Raw genomic sequence first — 24,022 nt, 5'->3', positions numbered from 1 at the left:
ACACATGTTGTTTTCTGATATGTTCTAGAATGTCTTAATTTTAACGAACTGTTTAAAAAAAACTATTTCTAGGCTTACGTTCAAGTTAACTCATAACGCTTTTCTGCGTATTGTTACATTAGGTTAGTCTTTGGAATGGAAATGATTTTTTTCTTCTTTCATTATTAATGCTTCATGAGGTTCTAGAAATAGAGAGATCCACGCAGATAGCAGACACAGTCTTGTCGTCTCTCCCTTCAACGTTTCTTTATGGTTCCATTCATTTTCGTTGCCTAAAGTTAATGTAATTAACAATCTGTTCATTACACTCTTTATTTGTTATTTATGTCACTAACTATTTCGGTCGGCGTGCTTCTGAAGAAAAGATAGGACACTAGCCGCAGTGACAAAATCTCCTCAATTTGACTTAGGTAGAGAAATCTGAAAACTATGACGACGATTCTATTCTTATACCCTATTATATTTTGTATGCAGTTTTGCATTTTATGTTTATATTTATTCAATATGTTGCTTGTCTTCAGAAAATCTTTCCGTATTTCAGTCTGCATTACTGAAAAATGAACGATGTTCTATATTAATGATCCTTACGTATGAATTTCCTTTGTTCAGATTTTACCCGCTCCGTGGAAAAATTGTAAATCTGCTTCCTTGCTTGAGGTCTCGACTAACTTTTGCTTTCAATTTAAGGAATAGGACTTTCTTGAAGAAAAGTGCGGTGTATTTTTTTAAAATTTGATGAGAGGACCTAACTGGAGTGTGGATACCCTAGAGTGGAACCAGCGTTAGTGGCTGAATAATGTAGGCCGCGTGATGAGAAAAATAATTAAACGTGAGAAATGAAACCGAGTGGGATATCACGTTAGAAAATACACTCCCCAGAGTGTGCAGAGGTTGGTAAACTCATGGAGTTATGCAGTTCGTCTACCCGGAGAAGCTCTTTAAAAAATTAAAAAAAGGTAGATATTTTGCCGCGTTCGCGGAAAAAAAACTGCGAGTTGCCTCTTCGAGCGTTTATTCTTAATTATGTGCTGACATTGCTGAAGAGCATTCGTTTCCGCGTGACTCATTGTGGATGGTGCATTCCGTTGTATTTATGGTGACGTATTCTTCGTGTGCGAACATGCGGATACAGCCCCTTTCTGCTGAATGCTTTGTTAGAGAAACACTAATAGGTAAATACTCCTTTTCTTTATGTTTTCTCTACTGACGTGGTTTTATTTGTTTTTCGCTATGACTTTGAGGCAGAGTCATCAACGTTATTCTCGTTAGTCTCACCTTGTGCTGACGGTAGTTGCACACGATTATGATTCCATCAAATGGGTCGTTTTAAGAATAAATCAGTCCTCTCTTTTTCCGTCACCCTACGGGGAAGGTGGATAGAAATATTCGAGCAAAATCTTCATGATTATCTTCGCCTATATTATTTACGTCTCGTTTGTATATAAACGCGTGCATTAATGTAAAGAATGGGATAATATCTTCTTATCATCTCATTGAATATCGCTCAGTATGCAACCCCTCGGGCTGGCGAAATGTGTGGAGAGCTTTTACGATTTTATTTAGTTTCGTCAAGTGATTTTAATGCGTGTAAAAATTTGAAAGCGAGGAATACGTATTTCCCGTAGTCAAAAGATTGTTTCCGTGTTTTTATTTACATTGGTCAATATGAGAGACTGCTGAATGCTTTTCCTTTATTTTTTCTTAGAATAATACTCGGTAGTCGCCTCCTCATCGTGTTGGTTTTAGTTGCTCAGTTTCAGGATAATCTCTGTGTGCATATATAAATGTGCCTTTTTTATATATCAATAAAGGGAAATTATTAATTGCTTCTGATAAGCTTTAGATCATTTTAGTTTGGGGTTTCATTACTTAGTCTAATACAGGGGTGCAACTCCCCCCAATGCTGATGGCGCATTTCCCCTTAAAGGAACAATACCCCCCTTCCTCGCCGGTATTCAAAAGGCTTTTAATCACTTAAATGTTTGCTAAAAATCTCAACTTGCGCGGTACATCCCACCATGGACGGCTCTGCTAGAATACATTACACTCGTATTACGGAATGGTTGAAGTCAAAGGCAAACATTCCGTACCAATCGTGTGTTTTTTTGGACGCTAAGCGATAAAATTAATCGTTAAATTTCTTGCTCGTTTTTAATTTTTTCTTTTCCTCAAAGCTTATGCAATCACCCTCGACTATCGACATTATTGAAATCGTACCTGCTGGTGATATTGCAAGCCGCTTCTTCTACCCGGAGCACTCTATCGTAAACCTCTCTACCAACATATCCTGGGATGCCAATCAGGCACGCCGACTTACAAAAAATATTGGGGGGCCCAAACCGGGGATCTTTTCCCGGAAAATTTTAAAAGTAGGGAATTGTAAGTCTTTTATGCATTTTATAAGAGTCATATAATCAAAGTTAGAACCCTGATAACTCTAATCTCGATATCTGGACACTCCGGGGAAAATCGACAAGCCTGACACTTTTTTCCTCACACCCATAACGAATTATTGGGGGGGCTCGGGCCCCCTCAAGCCCCATGGAGTCGGCGCCACTGATGCCAATCATCAGGAAAACTGGGAAAACCTGGAAAAGTCATCAATTTTTTTGGGTAGGGGTAGTTCGAAATAGTGTTAGTTAAGAACATGTTTAATTTATTTCCATGTGATGTTTTTAATTTTATCTTTCTAGGCTTAAATTACTGTTGGACCTCAGGTACATCAAAGGCAATATTGAGTAGTAGAAATCATCCCTGTAACTACTTTCCAATTCCCGATTTATGAACCATGTGATCAAAAATATATCATAAATTGCAATTTAAGTTTTTGGGTGATAGATCAAGTTTTTTTTACTAAACAGTAACTGCTACTGTAAATGAATAAACTGTTACGTTCCCTTTAATTTTAAAATGCTAAATGAATGCTTTGATGGGAGAAAGCTGTAATGAAAACCGAATAAAATCCGCTCCTTTTCGACCGTACATGTCTCGGTTAATCAAAAAAATATATTTATTAAAAAAAAATCCGTTTTACTGCCAGCCTCAGGTCATTAATTATAATCGAACAACTTTGATTTTCAGCTAAAAGAGGGTTAGCGTAAAAATAACTTTGTTGTGTAGATTCTATCGCAGATTTATGTTGTATGTGAATTATCCATCTAAATCTTTGTCTACATAGGTTTTGCTTTGAGTTATAACATTTACAAAACCGTATGGGAAGAAGGGAAATGGACGGCCTCGAATGAGTTACATAGGACAGGTTATAAAGGATGTAAAAGAGAAGGAATACGTCGGTATGAAAAGGCTAGCGTCAAGGAGATAGGAAAGGAGAGCTGCGTCAAACCAATCTTGTTAACCGATGATGATTTCAACTATATTGTTGTGCTTCCTATATTTCAACTACAATATTGCATTAACTATGCGATTTTTACAAAAAGTTTCGATTCAATGATTTTTTGTGGTTGAAGAATTAGTATCGTCCGAAGATATCCCGAAACTGCTTAGAAGGTATTAATCTGGAGTGATTCATGCTGTGGGGGTTAGTCCCAGAGAGTAAACCTTAAGCGAAGTAAACATTATGTAGGGTTAGTAAGAAATTTTTGTCGTTAGCACTATCGCAGGTGGGAACTTAATTTATCGCGTTGAATATGATGCGCGTAATGAATGGTATGCTTTTTATTGATGGTAGTCTCCTTATTTGTGATTTCAAGGAAAATCTTTTGTACTCTAAGTATACAGGAAACTTCGAACTGGTGTGAATTTCCTGGCCTTTTGTACTTGGCACTTCAAATGCTAATGTGCGTTGTCAAGTTGAGCAAATATGCTCGTGTATATTTCTGTTCGATTTCAAAACCTTCGAAGGTACATTCTCATCGTTTTATGATTCACTATCGGTTGAAATGGGAAGGTATCCGTTGGGAATATGAAAATTTTAGATTGATATCTTGCTTACAGAGGCTTTTGGCCACAAAGTGGTGTATTGTTAAGCTTAATGCCTCATGTTCTGTTGAATGATTAGTAGGCATAAATATTGATATTTTTCTTTGCTGCTGACAAACTGTTCAAAATATCTGCCTACTAGGCATCTCTCTCGTTGGATATTCCAGGACATATTTTGAGTTCAGCACTTGGGTTCTGAGTCCGTTTTCTACTAACTGTTCACAGCAAATCTATCTTCCTCGCAGCTGTCAAGTTATTTGGACGATTTTTACCGAAAGACTTATTGGCATAGTGAGGACACTGAATTTCATATGGGAAAAATGGATTCTCATTTAATTCGTCATTATGTCACCTGAATGGAATTTTTCAAAAGTATTCTTATCATTCAGTATAAAAATTTTCTCTGCTTCATTCATTCCGTTTGGCTCTCTTGTATGGGCTACAGAGATTTTATCAGCTTTTTTTTAGAGACAGTAGGGTGGTAGTTGGAGGTACGAGGGAAGTCAATCACCGGCACTACTCATGCTTACTCGTTGAGAAGAACGCTAAAGTTACAAAGCTCAAATTTCAAAATTCGTTTCATTGTTCTTTCTGTCTGAAGAAGTATTCCATATGATGACCCTTGTATGTTGGGACCGAAAGAATAATGAAAAATTCCCTTCTCCATGGCTCGAACTACTCACTCTCTAATTGGAAACTATTTCTTCGCACTACAAGGCTCTCAGTATATTTAAAGTCTGTCCCGCGCCTCAGACCGGGAGAATGGTCATCAGCGTATGAGTTGAAGGTCAGGAGGAAAAGTAGTGGGGACTATTCTCGTGTAACACGGTGCGCCGTGGCGGGGAACAGACGTGTAACATCTCAGCCCAAGGGCTGATTATTGTGCGGTTGTGTTATACATGTAAGTTTAGCGAGGCTGTAGCTCCAGCCAAAATGTGTGATAGGTATTGTGCTCAGTTTGCCCTGTCAAAATGAATTCTCCTCATCTCCTAGGCTTTTGACTGATACCCCCTTGCAGTGTTGCTAAGGGGTTACTAGGGCGGGTTTCCTGTAGTACTTACATCTTCCCATAGTTCTGCCTCTCCTGTTTCGTGGAACGGCACTCGTAATATTAGTTTCGTTGGAAGGTAAGGTTTAGTGAATGTAAAGAGTGAAGGCAGCTGAAAGTACTAGCTTGATTTCGTGTGAACATGGTTTCGTGTTCATGTGACTACCAATTAACATCCTATCCTACAAACACTACTGTGCTAAAGGTCTCCAGCCTTCAAGGTATTTGAAGTACTATTAGGATTTTTTCAAATCAATAAATTTTGGTCATATTAGAGTCCCTTTAAAAACTTTATCTCGCGTTTGTCTTCACTTTCACTCACAACCCGGAGGCTGGCATGGATAGGCGAGGGTAGAGTATATAGAGCAGACTTAGTCAAAATTTACCTGAATAATAAATATTTAAAGTTTACACTCAGAAAATTCCTACGTGACATTTTCGAATTTGAGGTACAGGGAGATTTCAACTATAGTCTAATTAATATACCCTGAAAATTTAAATATGATAGCATTTCCTTTTAATGAAAAATTCGTTACAAATAAACATCTGTTAAGCAGGAGTGATGCTCCCTCTTACCTTTAAGCATTTCGAAACTACTACCTAATATTCCAAAGGAAAACTTAGGGATAAAATTTACTTGTCGTATCGTCCTGGAAGGCATTGTCGGAAGAGGGATGTTAACGGAAGGAATATGAATCACCATTCGATTCGTGACAATCATTAAAACGCAGAACACATGGTCCGACCGAGGGCCAATCACCTTGGCATGGATAGCGTGTACTCATCGCATTGCCTAGCACTTCCCACCTTCAACGTCTTCATGGACGAAAATGCTATTATGCAGAAGACTCGATAAAAAAAGGTCGGCATAACGCCATCGTACCAACGAACAAGTGAGGACGCGATGACACAGTGACGAGACGAAAAGTGAATTACTGCCGATGGAAACAGATGTAACATCATTAGTTAACACTCGATAAGTTTATTTTTTCAGGAAAGCTATTCCAGTTCATTCCGCCAAGCTATTTCTGTCCTACTTATATTGATTCAGCAATAAAAAATGGAACGTGCAACGCTATCAGGATGCATTACAGCTGAAAATTCTCAAAGTTTAAAACTTCCGGAAATAAAACGTGTTTAAAATAACACTAAATGGATATATGATGTAGAATTCAATTTCTATGCCCATAAAATATAAATGCAGTGAAAATTTCATGCACGTGCGAACTTATTATATTATTTGACTAAAGCAAAGGGACCACTTTGAATATGTGATAGTAAAAATGATAAAAAACAGGTGTAATGCAAACAATTCTGAATGAGAGAGTTCTTAAAAATATCATTTAACGAAATTCAAGTGTGCTTAATCGAAATAAATCTTATCTTCGGGCGTGATGGAAAATAAATTTAGGAATGTAGATCTAAAACAAATATTTCCTCAAAAAGACGAAATACTTCCTCTGAAAGTGAGCTCACCGTTTACCCAGATCTTACCTCGGAAATGTGCAGAGAAATAAATTAAATCCTCGCTTTTCTCCTCTCAATTACGAAACCAAATTTCCTTTCAGTTATAAACTATGATTTCCTACTTCACCCCGTCGGTGAAGCAACTGCGTAGAAAGGAAGAGTGTGTTCCTATCGATATTAAGCATATATGCAATATTCCAAAAAAATTAACTTCAACTGTACTGGGTTTATTTTTACAGAGTTGACGGATTGTGAATTGGAGAATATTCTTCTCGCAGGATTCATGGAAATACTTAGCCAATAAGATTAGAATTTCCTATTCAACTGCCTTTTTCGTATAAGCTTTCCGGTAGACTTTTCGTATAAACTATAAAGTAAACTTTTAGCTCAGACCATACTATTACAATGTAGTTGGGAGGTCGTTGCAAAAGAAACTAAATTGTGGTTTCCTACGAGGCTCTTTCTTATTTAGCTATCACTCTCTAGCCAGTGGCGGTTTGCCCATAAGGACTCTCGGACGCCGCCCCTCCCAAATATTTGAAAAAGTAAAAAAAATAAATATCCATTTATTTATAATTATACATCTGATTAATCAAAGCGTTTTTTCAGTCCCATACATCGAAAGTGTTGGAAAAACACGAAAAGAAATAGCGCGAGAAGTTCGTATTTGTAGCCGTGGGGCGCTGGCCAGAACGTCCCAATCCATCCCCATGCAGTTATATGGAGAGTGGTAGTGGTGGGGGCCGCTGGTGCTATGACGCGTCTAACGTTGTGTCTTATGGAAGTCTTGGGACGTCGTCCGAAAATGCGCAGAGCGACGAGTGAGTTGACATCGCTGCGCAGGCCGGCGGGCGTATAATCTGGCGTCTACTTGGTGCTGCCACAGAAAAGGGACCTACGGAATCAGAATGGTCACTGTACTGGGTGTAGTTATACGATTTTAATTTTTAATTACTGGTAGGTATTGCTACAGTAAATAAATTATCCCATTATGCTTGCGTTTTTTGGTGTTTGAATTCCGGAACACATAAAATCCAACCAGTTAAAGGCTGTATTGACGAAGGAAAACTATTCTCGAGTATTTGACACAGTTCTGTTATGATTACCTAAGAATTTCAAGAACCTTGGGGAAACTAATATTATAATATTTAGGCCTTAACAATGTATTCATACCTTCCCGATGATTAGAAATGCGGTACCTATTTTTCAGAAAAATTTATCAAAAGACCTGCAGTATTAGGAAAAATCAGTTAACATTCCCCACTGATTTATAATTTAAGAAATAGTTGCGTGCGTGATAGGGTGAAGGATTAAGTATGATTTAAATCGTTAAGCGCGACTTTAAATAGAGTCATTCAATTAATGTCATGAAGTTCCGCGTACAATGCACCTTTTGTGTGTAGGTTCATCATTTTTCTAGCCGTCCTTGTTGTATTAGTTCATGTTCACCTAATTCCTCAGCGGCAGAGCAGTAGCTGTCTGACGGAAAATGCCCACTTGGGTCTGATTTAAGTGGCCTCGAAGAGTTCATATCAGTGCGGAAATCCTTACAGCTCCTATCTGTGGCTCAGTCGAGTCGTCTTCTTTTACGATCTAGAACTTATTTTCTATTATATCATGGCAATGATTTCGAAGACACGGTTATTCCAAATGCGACCCGTTGGCGTCTCGTGTGTTTACCACATATGAATCTTAGACTCAAGGAGATGGTCCGTGACGTCCTTTGTTTGCTTGAATGGCTTTGCTGACCTTAAATTCGTCCCTCAGCTGAATCAGCATTAGTGGACCACGACTTCTATCTCCCTTGAGTCGTCCTTATAGTAACGGCAAGACTCTCTGAAAGAACGGAGTGAAATGAGTTCAGACATCATTTTCGAGGAGTTAATTGTGCGTAATTGCCGATTAAGAAGTTTCTTAGTGCTGTGTGTATATTCAAGAAGACAATTTTGAATTAATCAACAGTGCTCGTTTTTTTTAAGGGAAATATAGGGAAAAATTTTCCCAATTCTGTGTCCAGGCACCTTGTTCTTTTTGGTCGTATTTTTCGTCGGCCTATTTTGTGTCGTCCCTTGTTTATTTATAGACTAGTGCCCTTGCCATGTGTTCAATCAGAAAGAAATTGTTGTCCAGCGCTGATTTCAACGAACGTGTAATTGGGAACGTGTAATCACCTTGCTGGACAAAATGAAAAAGGATGGACTTTTGCAATATAACTAAAGGCCTGTGAGTATTTCATATTTTGTTAAAAATGTGTGAGAAATGTTTAATTGTTGATTTTAAATCATACTGTATTCAAGAAGCAACGCGAACACCGCCATCAAAGTTTACATCTGTAATAGCAAAGCGCGCGCATTCTAGTAGTGTTTGTTGCCGAGTGGAAGTCAGTGACACTCTCCTCCCTCCTCAGGTGTTAAAAGTGTCATTGCTACCTAAATCATTGCAAATGTTGTATAGATTTGACAAATAACGCATTATGATTGCAAAACGAACAACAGAAGTGTATTTCGGGCATATCCGCACGAAGAATGTAGACGCTAAAACCTAAAGTTACGTATTTTCGTTTGTATTTGCAAAATATCGCAGCAAATATATTTTTATTCTTCAAGATCATTGATCAGTATCATCGAGAGTCCGGACTAAGCCGATCCGTAAGACCGAGAGTCTACTGCATTTAGTATTTATTAATCAAGCTTTATTAGGAAAACTAGGTATTTTTGTTGAAAAAAACGGAACGTATGGCATCACAGAATTTAATTCCTAGATTGCCGTAAAAACTTAATAAAATACACGAAATATTAAAAAATTATGACCCCCCGGTGGAGTGCGCCCCCCCTAGCATTTGACTCACGAGCCGCCACTGTCTCTAGCAGAAAATCTTTTCGCTTTTGAACTGTAACTTTTTATATTTGAATAGCGAGGAAAGGATTTAGTTCAGTATTATTAGGATTCTTACCTGTTTTTAGTGGTGTAATTATGTAGAAGAGCCATAGTGTATTATGTGTATGCTGAAGATAATAGGTCTGACGGAAACGATCAATCAAGAAAGATATTTTGCGGAATGGCTAGGTATGGGAATTTTTCTCCCGAACAGTAAAGGACCTTATTAAATGTTTGGAGTGATTTCGTTGGAGAATATCCTTTTTATTTTTTGAAGGCTGGTGCCCAAACACCCCCTGCCACACGCCTATTGAGGCGTCTAGTGGGGTCATATATGAAAATGAAAAATGGGTATGAAAATGAAATTTTTTTTCTAGATCTTGTCCGTCGTATCGGCCCATTTTGAATAACTACCCATCTTTACAGTGTGTATATTAAAGTTATGCCTTTGGTACATGCATAATCATCCTTCTCATCGCATACAGAAGGGCAGCAAATGATAATTACATGCGTGGCGTTGAGGAATTTTTACATCTGCCTTGAAAATCAATCTTAAGTCATAAATTAAGCATTTATGTATGTACTTTACCCTTTCTCTATTAATTACGTATATAATATGAAATTTGATTCATCATCATCATCATCATTAGTCAACAATCCTAAGATTGGTTTGACGCAGCTCTCCATTTTTCTCTCCTATCCGCTAATCTCTTCATAGCTACATATTTATTCTCTTTTACATCCTTTATAACCTGTCCGATATAACTCATTCGGGGCCGTCCCTTGCCCTTTTTCCCTTCCACTTGTCCTTCAACGATTGTCTTCATCAGACCATCGTGCCTCAAAATGTGGCCAACTAAGTTGTCCCTTCTTCTGCTTAATGTTTCTAGGAGGCTTCTCTTTTCTCCTACTCTCCTTAGCACTTCATGGTTACTCACACGGTCAATCCATTTTATCTTCATCATTCTTCGGTAGCACCACATTTCGAATGCTTCCACTCTTGACTTCTCTGCTGCTGTCAACGTCCAAGCCTCGCTTCCATAGAGAAACATACTCCATATGTAGCATCTGATGAATTGTTTCTTCTATGCTGGTATTTTCAGCTGTAAGAAGATTCTTCTTTTTGTAGAAAGCCCTCTTCGCCTGCGCTATTCTACTGTGTATTTCTTTCTTGCTCCGTCCATCGCTGGTAATTCGGCTTCCCAGGTAAGAGAACTCGTTCACCTCTTGAAGCTTATGCTTTCCTAGGTTGATGTTTGTTTTAGCCTCCTCTCTTTTACTGCAAACTAATATCTTAGTCTTCTTTTTGTTGATTTTCAGCTGATATCTGGCCATTGTCCTTTCCATGTTTGTCAACGTCTTCTTCAAATCCTTCTCTGTCTCGGCTATGACTGCTATGTCGTCAGCAAATCGCAGCATACTAATTTTTTCTCCGTGGATATTGACACCCGAAGCTTTCTGCTTGATTTCGTTGATGGCTTTCTCTATATTAACATTAAAAATTAAGGGGGAAAGCGCACAACCTTGTCTCACCCCTTTTCTTATTCTCGCTTCTGCACCATTTGGTCCACATTTGATCACAGCTACTTGGTTTTTATACAAACTATGAATAATTCTACGATCATTGTAGAGTACGCCGATTTCTTTCAAAATTCTAAGCATTGTATTCCATTCCACGTTATCAAAGGCCTTCTCTAAATCGACAAATGCTGTGAAGGTTGGTTTGTTTTTCTCCATTCTCTTCTCTATGATCATCCTAAGAGCCAAAATTGCTTCCCTTGTGCCCCTGCTTTTCCTAAATCCGAATTGGTCCTCATCCAGGAATTCTTCTGCTCTTCGTTCAATTCTCCTGTAAATGATTCTTGTCAGAATCTTCGACGCATGTGTCGTCAGGCTTATGGTCCTAAATTCTTCGCACTTCTCAGCTCTCTTCTTTTTGGGTATGGGAATGATGATGTTCTTCTCGAAGTCACTAGGTAAATCTCCTGTTGAGTACATATCGCAGATAGTTTTATACAGTTGAGTTAAGACCTTTTCTCCTGCATTTTTTATTAACTCTGCTGGAATGTCATCTATTCCTGGGGCCTTATTCTTTCGCAGGTCTCTTACTGCAGCGTCGAATTCCGATCTTAAGATGCTTGCTCCAATGTCATCCTTTTCAACTTCACTTTCCTCTTCGAGAACTTTTGAGCTAAGTTTGCTCCCGTTGTATAATTTCTCCAGGTATTCCTTCCATCTCTCGGCTTTGTCTTCGTTTTCAATTAGAATGTTTCCATTCCTGTCCCTTATGCTATTACATTTTGTGTTTCGTTCCTTGAAATGGTTCCTCACTATTCTATAGGCCGCTTCCACTTTCCCTTTTACGAGGTTATTTTGTACGTCCTCACATATGTTCCTCATCCACGCTTCTCTGGCTTTCCTCGCTTGGCGGCGAATCTCGTTCCTTATTCTCTTGTAGCAAGCCTGTCCTTCCTCAGTATTCGTATTCTTATACTTTCTCCTTTCTTCAATGAGGTCTAGGATTTCATCCGTGATCCATGGCTTTTTCTTTACACATTTTCTTATCCCTAGAACTTCTCTAGCGGCCTCCTGAAGTCCACTTCTTAAAGTAGTCCAGTTATTCTCAACTGAGTTTTCAGACTGATCTAGTCCTATCTTGCGCTCCACTACTTCTTGAAAGGCCTGTTGATTTTTTGGCTCCTTCAGTGTCTCTAATTGCCAGGTGTTCTTTGCTGATTTCTTCAATTTCTTGAATTTCAGATGGCATTTCATCATCACTAGATTATGATCACTGTCGATATCTGCCCCCGGGTAGCTTTTACAGTCCTTTATCTGGTTTCTAAACGTCTGCTTCACTAAAATAGAGTCTAGTTGAAATCTTCTTTTCTCTCCTGGCATTTTCCATGTGTATCTTCTTCGCATGTGATTCTTAAATAGTGTTGGCAACCACTAATTTGTGTTCAGTGCAGAACTCTAACAGCCTTTCTCCTCTTTCATTTCTATTTCCTAATCCATATTTTCCGGTTATTCTTCCATCCTGGCCTTCGCCGACGACAGCGTTCCAATCACCTAAAACAATTAGGTTTTCTTCACCCCTTACCTTTTTGATTACTTCCTTTATATCATCGTAGACGTCTTCAACTTCTTCATCCTCGTAGTCTGTCGTGGGCATGTAGACTTGTACCACTACGGTATCTACTGGCTTAGTCTCTATCTTCACCATAACTATCCTTTCATTGTACTGTAGGAAGCTTTTCACACGCATTCCGGCGCTCTTTCTGAGCATTAACCCAACCCCAGCATTACCGTTCAGGGATCCTGTGTGTATAATCCTATAGCTTCCACTCCAAAAGTCTCCCTCCTCAGGCCATTTCATTTCGCTGATTCCTAGCACGTCGATGTTCAATCTTTCCATTTCCACTTTAAGGTTTTCTAGCTTACCGCAAGTCCTGAGTGATCTCACGTTCCATGTACCTATCCTCAAAACTTTATCACAATTGACCGATGTACCCTCTCGGGTAGTCCCCGCCCGGAGATCCGAATGGGGGACTAGTTTACCTCCGGAATTTTTTACCTGAGAGAATTCCATCATGTCAGACAATTTAAAGTTGGAGTAGCTGCGCCTCCTCGGGATAATAATGTGGTGGTTTCCCCTTGCCTTCCACATCGCAGTACTACAGCCGTTAAAGTAAATGTTACCACGCCTGAAGTGCAGTGAGTGTCACTGTACTGACCATCGTGATCTCCACCTTCACTCATATGAAGAAGAGCTGCTGCCCTCTCCTCCGGGTGATGTGAGGCATAATTGTTGGCGGCCTCTCATCGCCAAGCCACGGTATCTTCACAGGTTTAGTGTATCATTTAGATGGCCTATCTCACCCAGGGATAGACCCATACCACCTCGGATAACCGCCGCTTTTTGTCCACGACTGCTTATTCGACAAGTAAACTTGCTCATATCGCAGCTAACCTCTATATCTAGAGGTTGACCCACCATCCGCAACCCGGTGGACGCACTCGGTGGCTTAAAGCTCAGCCGCGAGGAAATTTGATTAAGACTAGAAAAATGTGCTATAAAGTTATTTTATCCGTTCAAAAGTGATTTTATTCCGAGAAAAAGACGGGCATTGCTTCGAAAGCACGATATAAAATCATTTGCGAAATGCAATTCTTTGTATGAACATCATTTACCAACGGAAATAAGGGTGTAAATACTAGCCGAAATGAAAATTTTAAAGGCCTGAGACTAAAGATAAATATCTAGATACGTTTTCAGATTTTGCTGATTAATAAAGCAATCTAAAAAATAGAAAAAAAAATATTGTTCGTAAGTTAACCAAAAGTTATATTTTGCGTACAAAACCGCCACTTTTGAAGGGTTAGGTACATTTGCGTGAACATCGTCTTAGGGGTAAGGAATGTAGTGGTTCGAAATAGGCAGTAGCGTTTTCAACATCCTGTATTGAGTCAGACGTTATATCCTACAGCTTATGCAATAAACGACCCATGGATGAAATTCGGAGCTTAACTTTCTATATTAAGGATAAATTGATCTTTCTGGTAGATACTGGGGTAATTCATTCAGGTGTTGTGGTACGGTAGTTTATTTTGATTCTGAGATTATTTAAATCACTCTGTATTTTTGTGCAATACTTATTTATTTATTAATTTATCGTCCGGGGTGACATCGCTGAGCGTCTTTAACGATCCACAGCCACGATCGAATTTGTAAATTGATAACGCATTGACGTGCTAATTATTTTCTTGTTTTGGTCTTGTAGTAGATGATGGCTCTAAGAGCCGAAACGCGTCGTACACATTAAAATAATTGCGGAAAAGTGCAACTACGTTTTATTTTAATGTGTCGATACTCCACTCTATCACGCCTGAATCGGTTAACTTTAATTATTTTCTTCTGCTTCCTCCTTAGTCGTATTTATCTGTTTCATAACTTGAGTATGCGGTAATTCTTCAGCCTACAAGTATTGTTCGATGCATAAAATAAAGGCTTTAAAATTTCCTTCATATTTAAGAGTCTTCCGGAGTTACAAATGGAGTTTATTTTACTACCACGAACATACCAACAAATCGAAATGACATGAAATGTTTGTTGTTACCATTTATCACGAAAACCTGATGGGAAACCTCACCGAAGGAAACAAGCCGTAGGTCGATAGGAGCATTTTTTCTCACATGCAGGAGATGATCTTATCGAAGAGAGATAGGTTTGTTTTTATCGAACCAGAATCGTAGTTACTGCCGATTTAGTAAATATTTGGACAAAATATTTAAGGAAAAGTACACTCTATTGGTGCGCACGATTTTAATTTACATGAAATTATTGTGTTCGTAGTCACAACGGCTTGTGAGACATTGTATAAGCCATAGTTGAATTAGATCTTCGAGATATGTGGATTGATGTTCCTGGTTTTATAGTTGTTATGTGATGTAGTGATAATGTTACCACTTGTCGAAATACCTAAACAAGTAGTTCTTTAAGTCCTCTGAGCCCCTTCTGTCCCTCCTCCACCATCTTTTTAGCCGTTTTTCAGTATTGTTTTCTTTAGTTTATTTTGCTTTTTTGATGCTACGCTGTTGGAAGAAAAACTTCGATTTCAATGCGTTTGTAGACGCTACAATATTGAATGTTTTTCCAACTATCGTTTTATGAACGACTTCGCAATGTTAAGCAATCGGCTTGCAAAATGTACGTGTCGCAATACTGAATTTTACTAGATATATAACCCAGACCTATTCAGGATTCTGCGATATAGTAGATATACATGTGGGCTACGATTAGGCAAGGCTTGTTGAGTTGACTAGGCAAGACACCGCAAAAGGGAATTCAGGATAATTTTTCGCATGTATTGGCAAATATTGCAAAGTTTTCTTATTAAAATTCTAATAAAATTAAAGCTTAGCTCGAAATTTCACCAAGAAACTTAGTGTATTCCCAAGTTATTCTAGCTTTAGTTTTTTAAAGTAATTAAAAATTTATTAATTAAACTTAAATGATTGTTATTTAATGCCCTCTGAAATTTAAAAATTACTGCATTTCTGGGCTCTGCAGAAGATAATACCTCTTGGAAAAAACCGCCATTATATTCTGTCATGAGTATCGCCAATCAATGGTAAGTATTTAATGAATTTCACGACATTTAACATTGTCCTTGGCGGTAAGGAAAATATGTTCATTTTTGCTTGAAAAACAATGTTTCAGGCGCCTATGGAGTGAGACGGACTTCTAACGCACATTTATATTCTTTAAATGCTTAAAAAACTTAAACTTAAAAAATTACGATCGTATACGTTTACGGCATAACTACTATACACGTGAAAACGTTCCAAGCATGCATGCAACAGAGTTCACGTCAGCTAGCCATTTTAATGGTGTTTTAAGTGGAGGATAGACGATTTTGATGTCGAAAACGATTCTACTTCACATCGTAAGGCTTTTTCAATATGGACTGTCCTATAGATTCTCCCCGAAGCGAAAAATGGTAGTTAAGAACATCTGTTAAGGGCCGATTTATTGTGAAAAATGAAGGAAATAAAGAGGTTTCTTAACGCATCTCTTTTTTTAGCATTGCTCAATAATTAATAAAATTGAGTGGCAGCAAGATATAAAAGAGAAAAAGATTCCTATTATTTTCTCACGCTAATTTATTTTTACAAATCGTGTGAGTACCGTATCGTATTATTTTAAATCCATATAATTTTGTGTATCGAAACAAATGCATGCATCTTAATATTGAATGTAAATAATGAGTGTTGGTTTCTTGGCTTTATGTGCTGATTTCTCTAATCTGACTTCTATAGTCTTAAGCCTGTATGCATTAGGTATGCCTCGTCCAGTAACGTAGCTATGGTCTATTTAGCCCCGGGGCAGTTAAACTAGGCCCATGAGCATTGAGCATCCCCATCATGCAAGATCTTTTACTAGAGCTATGAAAATCTCGTTTAAATTATTAGGTCTGAGCTTGCACGCGTTCAATAGGAAATTGATATTAATATTATTTAAGTATGTCTGTTTTGCCCCTTTTGGGTTCATGGCCTGTAAAGCTCCATTGTACCGAAGCGGCGCAACTGGGTACATACGTTTTCATTATCTGCTATGGGGAAAATTCCGTAGGACCGGGAATCGAACCACTGACCTTGAATTTGGCGTACACCTAGCGCAAGACCTTTGTAAAATTGCCGTTAAAACTGTGGGTAATGAATAGCGTAGTGCTCTGGGTGGAGGGGAATTTTTATCCTAGCAATTGTTTTGTTTTCACCATCGCTCAAGAGGAAAGTTCACGATGAATCACGCAGATACTTCTTTTGCACACATGCTGGGATCAATTTACAGAATGGTAGAACGAAGTACAGATCTTATTAAACAAAATAACCTCGGACTAGCCAAAGGCGAATCTCTTTACGGATTCTCCGGCTAGTGCTCGTACAGTATGAAAATTCCTCGAAGGAAAAATTATTCTCCTTGCCCAGGATTCGAACCCGGATCTTCTGAATTCGCAACCTGGTTTTCTTTCAATTGAACTACTACGGCATATTTTCCCCGCCGCGAAGTTTTTTTGTCTTAAAGGTAATTGAAAGAAACTCCAATTGGCGTTACTTGGAGGAAAAATTTCTGATTAAATGTGGTGGTTCCCAATATGGCCCATAGTGATTTTTCCTACGAGGTTTTTTTTTATATCATGTGTTTGTGTGAACCATCCAAGGTTACTACAAGCTTAGAAGACCAGCGTTGAGGAAGAAATTGCCAACATTCCCCTTGCTATGCTGGCATGAGTCATGATTAAGGTCAGAAATCAGTTTTCTCGGAGTATGGAGAGTGGGGGAGGTCACTTAAATGATGTTATCTTCAAAACTGTGTAAAACGTAACTTAAGGTTAATTAATATTATTATCCGACATTATAGAATGCAAATAAAAAATTTCTGATTCCTAAAATCCGTTATATTAAGGTAGTTGGAGTGCCTCGGTAAAAGTAACAAGACATAGATGAAACTTTGGCTACATATTCTTTGAAAGACGCACTTCAAATTCTCCAAAGGAAAAGGGAGATGTGCCATGTGCCATTTTTTATGTATTTGACGGTAAAATTGGGATAATTTAATATGTGCTCTAATGGAGAAATAGTTATGGAGTTTTTTCGAGCTAGCGAAGCAGTTTGTAATAAGACGTTGTCGAGACGTCACTCATTATGAGCAAGTTTTGTGACGAATGCAAATATGTAGGGAAAGATATAGCTTCATGATAAAATAAGAAAGATATTTGTGAAAAACTGCCTGAAACTGGCAAGATGGCCGCCGAGTTCTCTGGTGCCAACACCGCAAAATGAAAACCACTACACCGTCTTCGCCTAAATTACGCAAATGTGTTTAGTTTCCCGGCTTTTACGTAAGTCTTACATGTCTTTTTTATAATCAAATATATTTATTTGGAATATACCGCTTAGATTGTGAATATTTAGTCAAGGCGTGTCGTCAACAGTTCAGTGTGCTAAGTTTCGAAGCAGTGTTGGAACTAATCAAGTTGACTTCTGTAAATGCCGTTAAAAAATATATTTTTGACGTTTGCATTGTGCTGAGGTGAAAATTTTCACTCACATTACTTTTCTAATTATGTTTTCTTTTGTTTAATTTTTTGTGACACTTTTGCGTAAACAATAGGTATCCCGAGTACATCACTTGTCTTCAGCCGATAACACTCTAACTACCTTAAGTTTTGAAAAAAGGAAATTATGTTACCGCACCCTGTACCAAGTATTGTATAATTTAATTTAGAAGACAAGGTTGCGAATGCGGGATATCCGATTTCCGATCCTGTTCGAGGTTTATGGTTATTTTCTCTTTGGAATTTTCATACAGGAAGAAAACGTGGTTGGCAAATGAGGTTGTTCTTACCTTCCTTGTTGCCAGGCGACGTTGGCCCGCCTCGTGTCCCCGTGGGGGTCCTCCCTCGCTCCGCTCCGGTCCCCCCTTCTCTCTCCCATCGCTCAGTCCACAGGAGTGTCGCGAACTGGTCCTCCAGGTCGCGCACCCTCGCCTTCATCGACCCTTACTTCTTACGGGATACTAGTCAGCTAGGATCTGCACTTGAGGTCCTTTCCTAAAGAGTAAGCAGGAGAAAAAGTGTAAAAATCAGTCCAATAGGGTTAATTTTTTAAAATGAGATTTCAACACTGTGGTCATAATAGCCCATGTAGTAGTGATTATTTTATGGCTGGACATTTTGTAATTTTATTACAAACTATTTAACATCTTGATATTACTATAGAGGCGATGAGAACTGCTCTCTCATACCAAGTATTGAATTTATAAGAGCTCATGCTCTTACATTTTGAAGTGTTAAAATGTTGGCCATTTTTAAAAAGTTTATATTTCTACTAATTACTCTTTAATTTTCTTTTTGTCTGAAATTTTTTGTTTGATGTGATTGTTGTGATTATCATTTTTCATTTTATTTTTGAAGAAATATCTGCAAGGAACTACAAAATAAATTATTGCTGCAATCAACTTAATTTTTAATTTAACCCTTTCAAGATAGTGGAGTTCTCATAGCATGACTGCTGGACTGAGCCCCGAGAGACATTCTTCTGTCCGCATTATCTCGGTCTCCTTGAGTAGTTGGGCTCCCTCCTTTCAGGGTTTAAAACCCCCAGTGGCATTGGTTCGTAATCAAATTATGGTATGTTTTTATGTATTAGTTACGTGGATGATAATGATAGGGTAGTTTCCTTCATCAAAGAAAACGAAAGGCATTGATTGCTATTCGTTACCCACAATTAGGGTTTTCATAATATACAAATTATTTTGTTTTTGAATTCCCAGTTTAAACGGATGGCAATGGTCAATTTTAACCTCATTTGAAAAAGGCTAGATTGGCGCCCATGCGATTCCACTCCACGTGACGTCACAGGGACCTGGTTTCTACACGAGAGGATAGGAGTTTTACATCGTCTGAGATTACCAATGCATGCATGAGTCATAGAGCTCAGGGAAACATCTCTTAATAATCACTTATTAAAATTGTCTAAGGTCGGAAAGTTTCCTTCGTTTGATAAGGTAGTAATAATCCATATTTAAGCCAAGCGCTATCTGCTACTCTGTGCCATTTTTTAGGCATTTGACGGTAAAATTGGGATAATTTAATGTGTCCTCTAATGGAGAAATAGTTATGGAGTTAGGGTACTCAGCTACCTGCTAGCATCCTGCGTCGCAGCAGGGCTCAAAGCCGGGCCCCAAGGTCACCTCACTTGCGGCAGCGGGAACCAGAAATACGTCACACGGACTTTTCCCATCATTCCTACCTAGCCGTCGCGCTTTCGCGCGCTTGAAAATTTTCACTTTTCGTCTAATCGCGAAAAATAGATATCGTCATTCGAAAATCTAAGAGCGTGTAATGCGTACTCCAGGAGTAATTATCTTTCGATTTAGGCAATAAAAAAATAATAGGAAACCACCCTACTGGGCTAAAATGTGAGGATTTGAGCAGGATTGGCAAGTGAAACGAAACGGAAGTCAAAACAAGTAACTTTTAAATAGTTTCGTTCCCGGGAGCGACATGTGGAAACGAAACGTTATGGATTTAAACCCGGGGAGTTAAATTCAGGTTCGAAACGAAATCGGAGTCAAAACTACTTCGGGTCGAAACTTAGCTAAACCTCTGGGACGAAACAAAATATAGATTTTGATTCGCGCCGGAGTGAACACGTGCTTCACCTTCGAACGGTTAAGTTTCGACCCACACACCGAGTATGAAGTAGGGGTTCGGCCAACCGGCATTAGATGCAAGGGCCACTCATATTTTTACCACTAGCAGGAGAACGGTGAACGCAAACTAGCCATTCAATTTTTAAGCTCAATGTTTTAATATCTGTAATCGTATGTCAAGCGTAATGGGTCAAAACTATTCCCTCTTATATCCCGCCATTCAACTTCAGGGATCGAAACTTAAATATGAGCAGCGGGGTTTCGATTGGTTTAGTTTCGTTCCTGGGAGTAAAGTTTCGTTTCCGGTAGAAATTAAACTCCTTGGTGACTTTAATTTTGTCCGGGGGCGAAACTAAACCTAGGCCTCTTATTTTCGTTTCCCTCCGAGTCAAAATGAAAAATTTTCGTTTCGTTACACTAGCCATCCCTGATTGAAACATGAAGACCCTCATTTCCTAAATGTTAACCTCTTCAGTGTCTGGAAAAAGATCTGACGCTTTCCCGGCGTATACTCGTAGTGAAGGCTTTTCGGGTGCTCCACCGGGTAATATCCTCCGTGGTTACGGACGTTTCGGGGTACAAGTCGTACTCCCTCCTTGAAAACCACTACACACGGTCCGACCAAACCACCCAACTTTCGGGATCAACTACGTTGGCACTGACGCGTCGGTGCCAACGTGACAGACCCTCCAACCGTCGCGACGGTTGGAGGGTCTGTCTCTGTATGCCTGTCGCCCGACTAAAACAGTCGGACTCAGCGGTCGGTCGGACCATCCAACCGCCGACCACCCTACCCCGATCTCTGTGGCGTCGCAACGTCTCTACCGTTATCGGCTACTTTTGCAATCAATTTGAGGTTTGGTTTTGCCAAGAAACTCCATTAAACAAACTTCGTCCATCCTCAAATAATTTCGAAAATCATTTACATCCAAATCTCGAAGTTAATTCATGTGGGTGAAACTTCAAGCAGCCACTTCTTTCCCCATACTATTATCTTTTTTTTTGATGTCATCAATGAGAACCTAATTGGCTAAAAATGCGTAGCCAACACCAGCCGAAACCAACTTCACTCCACGCGATCATGTTATGTACTGTAGAACATTTGGTAAGCTGGTCGGGTCGGGTGTATTGGTTTGGACGTCTTTAGAGCTGGCCCCGTCAGGGATGGTCAGGCAGTTTGGTCGTTTCGGATAATCGGGTCGGAACGTGTGTTTATTAAGGGCTGAAAAAGGAGTACAACTCGTCCCGAAAACGTCGGCAGCCGTGGAAGAAATTACCCGGTTGAGCACCCGAGCAGCCTTCGCTACCAGTATACTCCGGGAAAGTAGAAGATCTTTTTTCACACACTATAGAGGTTTAAATTTTGGAAATAAGGGATTTAATGTTTCGACAGAGTCGTCCCGTGTAGCTAAAACAATTAGATGACCGTTTACACTCTTAAAAAGCTTCCAGATCGATTGGAGAAACGTTTTGGTAAACGATTAAAATCATGCGCGGAATAAACAAAAAAAAATTTTGATTCAAGAATTTTAGCGTACCATGCAGCGGGGGACGATAGTGAGCTTAAAACGTCTAAAATATTTGGTGAAATTTATTTCAAATAGCGAACGTTTACGATGCAACATTCCAACGACAATTCACATGTCTAACTAGCACTCTTCGTTATATCTTGACGATGCAGCTTTTGATGTAGTTAGAGGTATCTAATCGAATGGTGGCTGTGAATGTCTCTCGGGCTCTCCACCGGGTTTGGCGCTCCATTTCTGCCGAAATTGAGTGCCTCACCGGGTGGAAAGGCCGAGAGACATTGTTATAGGAAGTTGTCATTTCACCTATTTATCTCCCCAATCGCTCAAGTTATTTCTTCGTTATACCAACGTTAATGGCTGGGGAAAATACTACAGTTCGCGAGTCACGTCCCGTCGATGGCTGATAAAGGGAATTTTTAGAGCAAAAATATTTTTTTCAGAAAATTCCTACGGATTCAGGGAATCAGTATTAATGACGTGATTCTATGGTCGTTTCCTGCGCACTGCCTGACGTATGCCGTTCGTGGGAAATTCCGTATCGAGGTGGCAACTCCCAGACGAGTTGATCAAACATTCACCAGGCATTAAAAGCTTCGAGACTAACTTGATACAATCGGCCATTGTCGTTGATTGCATTTTATTTATCACTGGTGTATAAATAATGGATTGCTGACTGCCCCTCTTAAGGCGAAGCCAAGGGGACTGCATAAAGGAGGCCCAATGCCGTACCATAGAAGGCTGATTTCTGTTGCCACTTCGGTCCGCATTTTAATCGGTTTTCAAAAATGTCCGCGGTGCGGCGATGAGTGCAGTGCGATCAAAGTTTTTCCAATATTTTGCAGTATGAATAGTCTTTGGAAATGCGAGGAATACCATGGAAGAGTTATGAAGTTGATAAATCAGATCATGAATGATAATTTCGGTTGACACTTCTAAGTATACCTTATTTCTCCGTGAAACTTGGATCACTTTGTACGTCAGCGACGCGAATAGCAACTTTTATAAACTCATTTAAATTCGAGGTCGGGGAGAACACATTTAGAGGCTGACTTAAGGATCCTCTTTTGTAAATTCGTGGGCGAAGCCAATCTGGCTTCTTGGGAAGAACCCCGAGGATCGTGCTCCATTGAAATGCACGAGAAATCATGAGACCGTAGGTATATGGGGTACATTCATTCGAGGAATGTGTCATCGCATATATTTCAGTAAATTACGCGCAACTGAGCGCAAACGCTGTTTTGAAGAATCACTGCATAAGTTACACGCTGTGACACATTCTTTCCATAAAATTTACCCGTAATTTAACCATTTTTTCCTGGGTTCGTTTATGGAATAACAGGTAGATTCCTACCTGTTAGTCACTAGGATTAGGTTAGTAGTTAGGATTTTTAGTCGCTGTGTGCTGGACATTCAACACGTTGTCGTCCTTGACACGTGTATCAATGGAAGCGGACTGAATTTGCAAAGTGCCTTTTTTAATACCCTCATTCGTAAAATGTTCATGGGTTCAAAATTTTCATCCTATAAATTGGTCGTTAGAATGTCAGATGGTAGAAGGGCCAAATGTTCTCATCTCGCGATATGCTGGACCAGAATTCTTGCTCTAATTGGTAATCGCCGATTGTAATGTGGCAAATTGACTTTAAGCCACATCGATTATCACGAAGGAAAACAATTATTGTGTTGGAATTAAAATTTGAGATCACGGCATTGTTAATAAACTCGACTTACGTACGGGTGCAATTCAGGCATTTATTATGGTGTGCAATTAATTGCGGTCTTGGAATCGGGAAAAATATAATGAATATCTCTTCCGTGAATGGTGAAATGATGTAATACTCGTATTATCCAGATTTCGTGCATACATTGAAAATTGTTTTATCTTTGATTGCTCACCAAGATCTTTTTGCATAACCTATGTTTCTTAATATAGAATTTGCATCAGGTTTTGATTAATACATACGCGAATATTAGTAAAGATAATTAGCTAAAATCACGAATATTATCTGAAGGTAGCACCATATGGAATTAGATTTTTTGTCTAATTGCAGCGTTATTGTTTTACTATTATCAGGTTAGCTTTGCGGCCATTTCAGTCGTGTACTTTACAGCATTGCGGACCGTTGCCTTGAAATATTTTTTTTATATTTTACTCTTAAGTTTCTTTTCTAATTAAATGTAATTCTATGCTTGTGGAGGAGCCAAATTTATTCTACTAATTAGTATTTCCCGTACCAGGACCTTGTACAGTATAAATTATCATGAAGACGCTTACTGTATTAAATTTCTCCTGGAGAAGAGTTCTCTGTAAAACGTTGACGACAATGTTGCCTGCGGACATAACTTGTTTTAGAAAATCCGCATTAACTCGTCTATTTTCCTGATTTCCAATTTCGGTTGCAAGATCGTAAGGAAATCGCAGTGTAGAAGTTATTATATAAAACC

At 39.0% G+C, this 24,022-nt stretch overlaps 2 protein-coding genes across 3 annotated transcripts in view; one reads left to right on the top strand and one right to left on the bottom strand.

Annotated features, from left to right (window-relative positions):
- LOC124168232 (transcription factor IIIB 90 kDa subunit) overlaps window positions 1-24,022 on the top strand; it is a 162,988-nt gene that overhangs the window by 71,143 nt on the left and 67,823 nt on the right. The gene's annotated exons all lie outside the window — the stretch shown is intronic.
- LOC124168233 (BTB/POZ domain-containing protein 6) overlaps window positions 1-24,022 on the bottom strand; it is an 85,304-nt gene that overhangs the window by 58,452 nt on the left and 2,830 nt on the right. Inside the window, exon 2 of one of the 2 annotated variants that reach the window (XM_046546372.1) lies at window positions 18,240-18,444. In XM_046546372.1, the coding sequence (XP_046402328.1) occupies window positions 18,240-18,328 (89 nt within the window). In that variant the 5' untranslated portion in view covers window positions 18,329-18,444. The remainder of the gene's footprint in view (window positions 1-18,239; window positions 18,445-24,022) is intronic. The other variant, XM_046546373.1, reaches the window with a different exon arrangement.

This window comes from Ischnura elegans, chromosome 11, assembly GCF_921293095.1.
Source record: "Ischnura elegans chromosome 11, ioIscEleg1.1, whole genome shotgun sequence".
Lineage (NCBI taxonomy): Eukaryota > Metazoa > Arthropoda > Insecta > Odonata > Coenagrionidae > Ischnura > Ischnura elegans.
The sequence above is the reverse complement of the archived record's forward strand: the minus strand, read 5'-3'. Positions and strand labels throughout refer to the sequence as shown.